This window comes from Teleopsis dalmanni, chromosome 1 (assembly GCF_002237135.1).
Source record: "Teleopsis dalmanni isolate 2A chromosome 1, ASM223713v2, whole genome shotgun sequence".
NCBI lineage: Eukaryota > Metazoa > Arthropoda > Insecta > Diptera > Diopsidae > Teleopsis > Teleopsis dalmanni.
In genome coordinates, this window is record NC_051846.1 from 193,791,372 (window position 1) to 193,803,460 (window position 12,089).

At 30.8% G+C, this 12,089-nt stretch overlaps 1 protein-coding gene across 1 annotated transcript; it reads right to left on the minus strand.

Moving 5' to 3' along the window:
• Positions 1–130: 130 nt before the first annotated feature.
• LOC119666970 lies at positions 131–10,431 on the minus strand. Its single transcript, XM_038076248.1, has 6 exons — positions 7,677–10,431; positions 4,819–5,215; positions 4,182–4,732; positions 2,099–2,101; positions 474–829; positions 131–406 (listed from the first exon to the last, which is right to left on the minus strand). The coding sequence occupies exons 1-6, from the start codon at positions 10,429–10,431 to the stop codon at positions 212–214; spliced, it is 4,257 nt and encodes a 1,418-aa protein (XP_037932176.1). The 3' UTR covers positions 131–211.
• Between the last annotated feature and the right edge of the window lie 1,658 nt (positions 10,432–12,089).

Below are 12,089 nucleotides of genomic sequence, written 5' to 3' on the forward strand. Positions count from 1 at the left end.
TCTTTTTACAAAACACAAATCAAAAGGATTTGATGTTTGAGTTGTTCTTTAAATATCTAAATTATTTAAATCTAGTATTTGGATTTTATTCCTTAAACAATATAGTGTGGATGTATATTCTGATGTTGTTCAAACTTTCTGAAATCACTGTAGTGATTTAACTAATAGAGGTTTAATAGGCTAATAGAAACTAAAGTAATTTAATTCTACACTAACCTGTGCGATGCTCAACTAAATCTCTTGCAGAATCAATTTTATAGCGCGTTTTACTGCCTTTCTTACGCAAGCCATCCATACCAACCATAGCTACATCGTTTAGGTCATCCATAATATTGGAATTGTAAGATACGTTCGCTTTTATAGGAAATGAAATTATTTGACCGTAGGCTTGCATGGATACGTAAAGCTTTAAAAGATAAGATAAAAATTTTTCTTAAAGAATTTATATTTTTTAAAAATAATATTATAAAAACCTTAATTTGTCTTCTATTATCCATTAGAAAATCTGATAATGATTTTGTTTCCGGTTCAGAAAATGCTCTGGGTCCAGCATAAAATTCATTGCATGGAGATTTTGCGCTACCTCGCTTGCCCCATTGATAATGCCAATTCCTGTCCAAATCTACCCCGTAACAAATTTTTTCTGTTACCCTTTTCTGTTGCAACCATGTCATAGCCGAATTTATGATACCACTTGGACGTGTTACATGTCGAGAACGTGACTTTTTCCAAAAGCGATCATATTCATGACTATAAACATAACCATCGGGATTTAAAAGTGGCATTATATACCAAGTTGTTTGTTTAACAAAGTCCGATTTGGTATTGTCTGAAAATAGAACAAAACTCTTAGTAAGCTTTTACTTTTACTTTTAGTAAGCTTTTTTTATATTAATATTTGTTAAAAACAATTAATTTAACAAACTTATTATGCCTTAAATATTTTTTCAATTCTAAATTCAAAATTTATTCGTTGGAATGCTGCCATGCTGTGTGCATGAGAATGATGCGCCTCGGAAGCCGTGTTTACGGGAGCCTTGTGCCTGTAAAATATGTAAATTAAAACGGGATGCAGCTAAAGAAAGAGCTCAATGCCCATGTTGTAGAGGCAAAGCAGATTCCGAGGCTCGAAATAAATGTGCAACACGAATACAATTTCTAAATGTGATTGTAGAAATTTTGGGTCGTGTTTCGTAAGTAGTCCATAACATCTTACTATGACTTTCATTTTATTGAAATAAAAAATTGACTATTTTCAGATTAGTTGTAATTGTATTATTATATTACCGTATTATGTTTCTGGGGCACTATAATCGGGTACGGGATATGCATCGGTAAAAAGTTATACGAGTGGAGCAAGTAAGTTTCGAATTATAAGAACGAAATTATAATGTATCACATTGTTTTTTTTTTTGTTTAGGAAAAACCGTCTTTTAGCTATTGAAATAGCTAGTATAATTATTTTTATTATCATATGTACGTTGACGACTTGTTATGTATTACGCTACAAGCAAACTAAAACAAGTAAAGCTTCGGCCCGTTTCTCAATAATGGACAGATTATGCACATGGCCAATTTTCAGCAGACTAAAATGTTGTTCGAATAAAATAAAATCTCCTCTAACTAGTTCCTCCAAAATGGAAAAATTATGTGGATATAGAATACTCAATAAAATGAAATGTTGCTCAAATAAAGCAAAAACTTTCGAATCCAGCCCTCCCCAACTGGAGAAACCATGCAAAAACAAATTTTTCAGTAGACTGAGATGTGGTTCGAATAATACAAAATCTCGCGATTCTGGCCCTTGCAGACTTAGATAATTACGCACATATAGAATTTTCAATGCACTGAACTGCTGTTTGGATAATATAAAACCTTCTGAATCTGGACTCCAAAATATATAATCTGTTGAATAATATAAAACCTTCTTTATCTAGCCTCTCCAAAATGAACTAAATATGTATATATAGAATTTTTAATAGTCTACAATGCTGATCGAATAAAATAAAATATTCACTAACTGGATTCTTCATAATGGACAGAATATGTACATGGACAGTTTTCAGTAGACTGAAACATTATTTGAAGAAAACAAAACCTTCTCAATCTGTTTCAGCATTGAGAGATTTTGTATATGGAGATTTTTCAGTAAACTGAAATATTGTTTAAATACAACGAAATCTGCTCCCACCAATCTCTTGAAACACCTTGTATATATTAAATTTTTTCTAGACTGAGATATTTCGCAAATAAAGTATAATGTTTTGATTATGTCTCCTCCAAAATGGATGCATTTTGAATTCAGAATTTCATAAGAATTTCAGTTCAGACTTTTTACTAGACTGAAATACGGTTCGGAAAATATGAAAACTACTGAATCTCCAAAATGGACTATTTATGTATATATAGAATTTTTAATAACCTGAAATGCTGTTCGAATAAAATATTAAATTCATTAATTGGACTCTTCATACTGGGCAGAAGACGCACATGAACAGTTTTCAGTAGACCGAATTCTTATTTGAAGAAATCAAAATGTCTTAGATCTGATCTAATTATTGGACATGAAGATTAGATAGAGATAGAGATTATGTATATGAAGATTTTTCAGTTAAATAAAATATCGTTTGATCGGGTCAAACTCTTTTTTCGATAATGCATAATATTGGTTTGTGAAGAATATTAAAGAAATCATATTGTTGTTGGGATAGAACACAAGTTTCACCGACAAAAATAATACCGGAATTGTGTTCTACAATAAATAAACCACTAACAGATGTGTAGGCAGAAAAAGATGTGTCGCAAATTTGCAGCTTTACGAATCTTGGCATTTACGAAATTAAAAAGTATTTCCATATATATTAAAATAAAAGTTTGTCTAAATAAACTTTCATTCGCAAAAAATTCTAAAAAATTTATTTTCTGTTTGATTATATATTTCAAAACAGAACTCATTATAGACTGCATAAAAACTGTACAGATTCTATTGTACTTCTGAAACAGAAAACTACGACTTTAAAATTCTGAAGACAACCAGATAAATATTTTTAATTTAATAGTCCCAACAGAATGGAAATATAGCGACTATGGTACCTATAATGTTTTCTGCAACACAGATACACATGATATCAAGTATTCACATATTTAAAATTGATTTTAAAATAATTCCTATAAGTTAATAAGAACATGTTGTTTTTAGCAGTTAAGTTACTATAAAACCCTTAGTACACATCGATTTATATATAAAACAGTGCTAAGCTCTCCCTGGCGGTCTTATGCCCCACTAGGTGAAACGGATACTAAGAAGAAACTCTCCCTGATATCTATACAAGAAATCGACGCAGTTCAATATTTCTCTTCGATATCTGGGATACGAGTATGGAGATATTTTTGTAAAGCGCAAAAATTGCATACGCAGTGCATATATGAGAACACTAGAAACATCTGAAGAACTGACTTCAATGATAGTTAAAACTTTAATAACAAATTGCATATATTGTACCTTTATAAAAGGTAGTCATTCTAACTTTTCATGGTTTTAATCAGAAAAATAGATTTTTTATATTAGGTTACTGATAGAATATGATAAGTATTGAAGTTATTCCTGCAGGAAAATCACACTTATTAATTCTTGCATGTCTTATGAATGAGATGAAAAAATATTTTCTATTTGTAGCTTATTTAAGCGAATCGGTGTTTACTTGTCTATGATTATATTTTCTAAGTAAAATTATAAAACTACTTAGGTTTTATTCAAAGTGTAGGTAAATAGACCCTCAGATAGACCCTCAATTAATTTAATTTTTGAAAATAATATCATGAATCGATTAATAATATCACTAATCCAACTAAACTTACTTTAGATAAGTAAAGTTTTATAGCAATTATATATACGGCTATATAGCTTAAGAAGGGTTGTATATTTTGTTAAATATAAATGCTACTTTATATTATACCATAAATACTGTTAAATCCATGATGATATAAAACTGAGAAATTTTTATTTTAGAATGGTTTTCCATTAGTGAAATTTCTTGATGATAATTATAAATATTACAAATATGTAGTATTTCATACAATTTACTATAAACTAAAGGCACATGTTTTTTCATTTTATATAAATAATTCTACTTACGCTTTTACTAATTATATTTCAAGACTGCATTACTGTAAATACTCACTGTTGTTCTTCATGATGCGTAACACCTCGCTGATCATCCATAACGCTGTCGCTGGTGCTATCCATTCTAAACCATGTATGCCAGCCTCAATAAATACAGCATTTGCTTCACCTGATTTCTCTTTTAAACGTAGTTTCTTTCGTTTGACCTCCGCATGGTTGTTGCCATATTCTTCACTGTCTAAATTTGTTGTTGTTGTTGTTGTGTCTTTGGATTCTATTTTAACGACTATCAAAGGTCTGCCCTCATATGAGCGTCCTATATGTATCAGTTCAACTAATTGCGGGTAACGCATGCGTAAAATTTCTAGATATTTTACAATGTCATCGTACCCGTGATATTTGTTCCATGACATTGTGATAGGCTGTACTTTTGTTTGTTGTTTCTTTGGTCGCTTAGTTGTTGCAATAACAAATTGTTCTCTAGATTTTTCATAAGCAATTGCTTTCCCAACATCAAATATAAGCACCTCATGCGCTACACCTTCAAAATTTAGAGTACCTTGAAAATCGATAAGCATTTTTGGGGGCACCAATACATCAGTAAGACCTCTGGACAAGTGAAAATAATAAATAATAAATGAAAAATAAAATAATAATAATTATAATGTACTAATTAAAATATGAAAAGTATTAACCTTAGACTAGGACCCTTAAGCCATTGTAATTTAATACCATCCTCGCTTCTTTTCAAATCTTCCAAAGCCTTCTCTTGTATTTCGTCTTGTGGCTTAAGACGCCAAATTTGATATTTATCATAGTTGATACGTGTAGGCAAATCGGGATTTTCTGTTGTTGTCGTTGTGGTTCTAGTAGCCCGGGTGATTGCTTGAAAGATTGGATTTTGTGTTGTAGTAGATGTTGAATTGATAATGTGATGTGCCAAAATTCCTATCCAATTTTGTGGATTTTTTAGAGGATCCACAATTGTTAAAATAGGCACTTGTGGTGTTGATGCTGTAGTTGTGGTTGTCGTAGTGGCTTTCTTGCGTCGACTTGTTTTCGGTTTTGATTCAAACCAACTTGAGAACCATTCTGCAATTGCCAAAATAAACTTAGTTTAGATAAAAGCAAAACAAATTGCTTCTACAAATTACAAATTGTGAAAATTAAGGTCAACATTTTAAGAGTGTTTGGGAGATGTTAAAGAAAGCGTAACAAATTTGCAATTATTTATATTAAAGTAACTAAGAGGTGAAGAACAAATTTTAGGGTTTTCACAGTTCGACAGGTGAGTATGAAATTTAAAAAAAAAATTTTAAATTTGGGTTTACACCGTTTATAAGTGTAACAATCTAAAAGTTAATTAGTGCAGATATACAAAGGTCATATTTAATTTAAATTGAAATTTTAATTTATGTGTAATTTTTTCAAATAAATAAAAAAGATACTTGAATTTCAAATTAAAGACAAACCTATAATAGTTATAATCAATACAAAACATCTCCGGATATAGGTATTGTAAAATAGATTAGGTAAAGCTCTGAAGTACAGTTTGAGTACGTAATAAGAAAAAATAATGAAATGGACCTTTGAAATATCCTTATTGTAGATAGACTGTGCATGCACTGTGACCTAGAAGTTCTTTTGTGCAGCCTTTCGCCCAACTAATCCAATTCCAAACTTTTGAATAGAGATATATATAAATAGATTTTATTTTACCTTAAATATTTATTAATGAAAAAAAAAATATAATTAATTCTATTATTCGGCAGCTGATTTATGATTTCATTCTAATATAACACAGCTAGTCAGTTTGTTAATAAACTTTCACAGAAAATCAACAAAACTCCGGAAAAAAGTGCGAACTTACAAGTCAAGTACATCTTTGTGTCAGTTGACTAATGAACGCTGACTCTGAGTTTCAAATTTGGCAGAGCACGAGTTCGATTCCTGGTACTTGCAGTCTCAAAAAATTGTTTATGAATAATTAAATGCAAGAAATATTTCCAAGACCACTGATGATGGGTATTTGGCAATACTCGAAACAGCTGTATGATCAGCCAAAAATTTCATTAATTAAAATACTATAAAATATATTTTTTGTTTTGTAGTTCACTACTTTTCGAACTTCTTCACCTAAGGAAAAAAACAAAAATTTGAGATCAAAGCTGTATTAATTGTAATAATAGAGTATATTGGGTGATCAATTAGTAATCAACAACTCAAATCATTTTAAAAAACATACAGGTTATGTGTATTTAAAAAAAAAGACCACCTATTTAACTTTATAACCATTTCTGAGAAAAATATATATGGTATATATATCAAATGGCAATCAAAATCATGTTTACTGAATACCTTAAATGAATGATTTTATATAATTTTCATCACTACAACTCATCAGGTTTTGCCATGCGTTGTCGTAGAGTTCTTAGTACCTATATATTTTTAATATTATAATCACTTATTTTCACTAAGACTAATACAATTAATAATATCAATGTGGGTACGAGTAATATTATATGGTGATCCCGACGTATACTCACTTAAACTAATAAAGAATAATGTTAAATCTGTGCTTCATTGGTGATTTCAGTAATGAAGGTTGCTAACCCATTTGCTAAGCGAATAAAGTGATAATTTTTATAATATTATATTATAATTTTTACAAATTAGAAAACATGTAGTGATCAATTCATATAATTTATATGGAACTTTAACACGCACCCAATCAATTATGGACTGCATTTGAAATACAGTGTACAATCCATTGGAGATGGATTGAAAATTCTGACCTATATTTGTTTAGATGAAATCCATAAGGTTACGCCATATGAACGATTGCGAAGAAGTGAAGAAGAGTCACAAAATATTATTGGAATAAGATCTGCTAAGAATCACGAAGCAGCGTTGAAATATGAAAAATTATAAGAGTTGTATGCTTAACTTCTGATTTACCAAAAGAAAAAAAATATAACAATAACTGATATGTTTCTTCTAAAATACCATCTTTTATCGTAAATAAGTACTCATCTTAAATCGTGATTTTTTAATTATAAATATTTTGAAAAACAGAAAGTGGAATAATAATTGAACCTACGATAATTGTAACCATCATATTTCCTCTTGTCTTATGTGATTATTTTTATAACTCACTAATAACAAGTTACTTCCGTATGCATTATCTTTTATCATATTTTTTACATTGTAAAAAAATCTTATTTCCTTTGAATGTCTTCAATAAGAGTCATTTATTTTTCTAGGCATCCAATCTATTCGTTCCGTTTAATTTCAGTGGTCAACACATAAAAAATAATTTTTTTTTGTAAAAGAATAAACAAGTTTAATAGTAAAAATATAGTTTATTTAATAATAAAAAAACAAATGACATTATTAAAACTAGTTTAAGGTGTAGTGTAACTAATCAAGTGTATAATATAGATATTATTAAAAAATTAATAAACACATTGTAAACCAGAGATATAATAAGGAGACATGCATTAAAAAATAATATATTTTATAGATCACACTACTGAATCTGTTTATCACTTACTATCATAATCATTTTCTTCCTCTTTAGATCCATCCGTCGTACCGCCATAACCGAATAGTAAATCAAACCAACTTGGCTCCTTTTGTTTATTTTGTGTTTTTGCTGGACTCTCTGAATTTCCAGTTGCTATTGGAACATCATCTATTTTCTTTGTTTGACGATTGAAGCCAAACCAAGAACTAAACCAATCACTCCAAGAATTTTTTTCATTATCTTCAGTCTCTTCACTCTCATCATGTGTTATAGCATTATTATACAATGTATATGTGGGATATTTAGTTTTAATTTCATCATCATCGTCATCATCATCTTCGTTACTACCTCTATTGTTACCATCAATTAATTTCGACATTACAACTTGTACTGGATAGAAAATCATGCGAAAAAAGCCACCAACTCCGCCATCATTATCATCATTTTCTTCAGAATAATCATTGTCATAATCATCTTCAAATGAATTTTGTGGTCTACGACGTATGCGCTTTTTACTACTTGAAGTTTTTAAGCTGTCGCTGTTATCGAATGTCTCTTCACTGTTATTGTAGTCAATGTGCAGATTAGTATCTTCCTCCATAGCACCATAGTCGGCGCCAGCTTCTGCGGAGCTACTATTTTGTTGCGTTGATTCTTCCCTTAAATCATCGGCAGTAGAATTTTCAAATGATTCGGTTTGTTCTGTACTTACTTCAGTTTTTATTTTATTTCGTTTGGGAGGTTTGCGTCTTGTGGGTGTATCGTCGTCATCATTCTCATAGTAAGATGCATCATCATCGTCATCGTCATAATAATCATCATCTTCATCACTGATTAGATCGAATATATTGAAACCTGAGTCACCACGTTCTTCTTTTCGCTTTTTCTTCTTACGTTTTTTTTTCTGAGAGTTTGACAGGTTTCCTAGTGATGTCGCACCTTTAATGGCAGTTTTATTTCCCAAAGACTCATTTTCTTGCGTTGCATGGAATTGTTTTGGGGTGGTTTTTTTATCTGTACTATTACTAAGCGAATTAGAAAATAGGTGTGTTCCTGTATTATGTGTTTCTGTTTCTTGTGTTGAATTATGCCTACTTAAAGCAGTCAATACTAAAAGTTTAGTCTGATTTCGCTTGGGTATGTCTGTTTGCCTGGTGTTCTTTACTTTGTTTCGTTTTGAAGTCTTTCGCTTACGTGGTGTTTTGGGGTTGTACTTATTTTGGCGCACAATTCTTGTAGGATTCTGTTTGGCAATTATATTTGATTCTGTGGTTGGCCAAACAGTATGTGTATGAGTTCTGTTAGACGTCTTTCTAGCATTATCAACTTGACTAGTTAGACCATTTATATTTGTTAAGGATCGTTTTCGTCTTTTGTTTTTTGATTGAATTATCGTAGGAATGTCATCTATATTTCGTTTAATACTTCTCAGGACCTTTTTAGTAGAGACTCTTGGAGTTTTATTAAAAATTCTGGTAGGAATGTTTGGTTTTTCTAACTGTGTTGATAAACGATTAGTATTAGTTGAGGGTTTTATTGTTGTTGTGCGGGTGCCTATTACAATTTTTGGAATTGTAGATTTTGTAACGGTATGTAACTGTGATTTCTTAAAAGCAGTGTTCGCAGTTGGTTTTCTAATTGGACGTTTAATTTTTTTGCGTTTCTTTTTTTTAGTGGAGGTCTTGTTTTTTGTTTTCGGTGGTCTATTGACATGATCATTCACGGTTAATTCAGTTTGAACCATCACAGGTGGTGGTTTATTAATTTCACTTGGAAACTTTTCAGTAAATAATTTCGTTACAGAATTTGACGGTTTTTGTAATCTGATAATATGTGGTCGACCAGTTGTATTTGGTGAGGCTGATAACACTGAGGTTATAGTGGTAGGTGTTAGGAATTTATTTTCAGTGCTCAAACCATTACTCTGGCAATTGTATTCATAATGTCTTCTAAGCAAATACATATCACGGTCATATTGTTCTTTTGTTATATAGATGGGTATACTTTCATTTGAGGTAGTATTATTATTTTGCATTTTGCCGATTTCGGTTATAGCATAGACAATGCCAGTGGCAGGATTTGTAAAGAATATGGGAAACTGTGCTTCACTATTATTTTGATAGGCATTAATGAGTGATAAATTATTTCCAGTATTCACAATTTTACTACTTTCAGTAGAATCTTCAATATTTACTATGTCACCATGAGTTTGTTTAATTTGATTGTTAAAAAAATTTGGTCTCGTGGACGCAATACTTCCCACAGAAGGTCTGTTATTCGTTACAAATTCAACACTTTCACTAAAATGCTGTTGCATTGGTTTAGGATTTTTCACTTTATATATTTCTGTTGCTGTTGGATCATTGTTTTCATCACTGAACATGGTAAAATCTAAAGTGGAACCTATGCTGTTTCCAGCATGTAATATACTTGATGCACTTTCTTGATCAGGAAATTCATTACGATTATGTGATGTTGGTTTCGTTACTTTCTGCACATATTCTGTCCATTTATTTAGCGTATTTAAATTATTAAAATTTTTATAATTATATTTTGGCACAAAATCACCCGCGTCATTGCGTTTCGGATACGTTTGCGTCCACGAACTACGTCTTTGATTTGCAAGCAAATCTCGGGTCCAAGTTTTGCTCGTTTCGCGTAAGAACTGATCGAATTCTTCTGCACTTGGATGATACCCATACTCATATCCACTCAGACCAGATATACTGGCCAATAAAATTTTTAATAGTAACAGTTTTGTTACTATGAAAAATGTCAGCATTTTGAGGCAGTATTTTTATGTTTGTTCTATATGCAACTATCCCAAAAGGATATTACACATCCGGTTGTTTTACTTCCTTATGAATAATTTTAATTTCACACTCGCGCTTATACACAACCAGTCTCGTTAACGTCTTCGACATAAATGAAACGTACTTTTACCAAAGTGAAACTTTCCATACAGTCGCGTATGAGTACTTTGAGATTTCATAATTTGAATTTTAACGTTCCAGTGCAGATGTCACTAAATATCATCTTTACCGATATTAATCGAAGCGTTACGAATTGTTGATCTAATCATAGGTTCTACGAAAACGTTTGCGAATAATAATAAATATGTAAAAATAAAACTTTTACTTGTACTTTTCGACTTATTGGCCACGGAAGCCTCTCGAATGTAGCACTACGTTAGTCATGTAAGGCGCTTTTCACTTCAATAGTAAACCTGCCATAATTTTTCATTACCAGTACATTACTCGACCCACACGCTTCGACTTCTGTTGTTCAACTGAAGTGCAAGCGAATGTGAATTGCAAATCCAATCATCACACATGGCTCTGCTTATCCGTTGAAGCTTGGCTCGTATTAACTTGGTCAGTTGAAATTGTTAATGTTTCTGCTTAAGCATCTCCATCTTAACGTAAGATTTGCTTGGTTACTTCCAGTTCATTTTTTTAAGGTGAAAAGTTGCTAATGTGGAGCAACGGACATTATGTATGAAAAACAGTTGCTCGAACTTGTCTCATTCAGATTCTGTGTTAAATGTTATAATATTAGATGGAGTTTTATGGCAGATAAGCAATTATTTAATTGAAAAAATTTTTCTTACTGGAACTGGTTTTATCTAAAGAAACTAAGAGTGTTAGAAGTTATGAAAACTCATTGCTCCACTTTTACTAAAAAAACATAGTTTGTTTTTTAATAATAAAATAATGCAAGTAGAGATCATCTTTGAACTCCATATATATTTCGTTCAAATGTTTTTTCGTAGTAAAAATAAATAGCATATAAACAGAATACTAAATCACTCTAGATAAAGTAATTATAAATCTTCTTAAAATTATTATATTTATATAAATCGTTAAAGATAAATGATAATTTTTATACCTTTGACTCCTAGGAACAGCATAGGTCCGCAAGAAATATCTTCTACTCGGTACGATTGTTGGCTAGTACAATTTTTATTAAATAAGATTAATTATTTAAACAAGATATTTCATACAACTATTGTCATTATGCTCAACTTAGCAATTTGCGATAGACTACTTACATCTCATTGCTAAAACCTTCAACTGCTATGTCTCATCTTTAGGTCATATAGAACCTCATCAAAAAAGTGACAAAAAACTTGGAACTTGAGCATTAAACATTTGTGCAGCCTTGACTAGTTGTGGTATAAGACGATTTGCCATCGTTTCTAATTTGACAGGCACGAGTACTAAGTCTGGTACTTACAGTCCAACAAATTATAAACGTACTATAAACTAATGAAATAAAAATACGAGTGTATCCTAAGATATTTGACAATACTCGAAGCAACGTTGTATGGTCAGTCAAATTTCAATAAATTAAATAAAAAATTTTTGTTGTTGTTGCTTCATTACTGTTCGAATACTTAATTCATAAATAGTTTATTTTCGTCATAAGACGCACCATATT

Excerpts from the sequence above, each read along its gene's own strand:
- LOC119666970 (XM_038076248.1), bottom strand. The coding sequence starts at position 10,431 with ATGCTGACATTTTTCATAGTAACAAAACTGTTACTATTAAAAATTTTA. Across the intron at positions 4,733-4,818 it reads CTTAAGGGTCCTAGTCTAAG|AGGTCTTACTGATGTATTGG; the intron begins GTTAATACTTTT and ends TCACTTGTCCAG. Across the intron at positions 407-473 it reads ATAATAGAAGACAAATTAAG|CTTTACGTATCCATGCAAGC; the intron begins GTTTTTATAATA and ends TATCTTTTAAAG.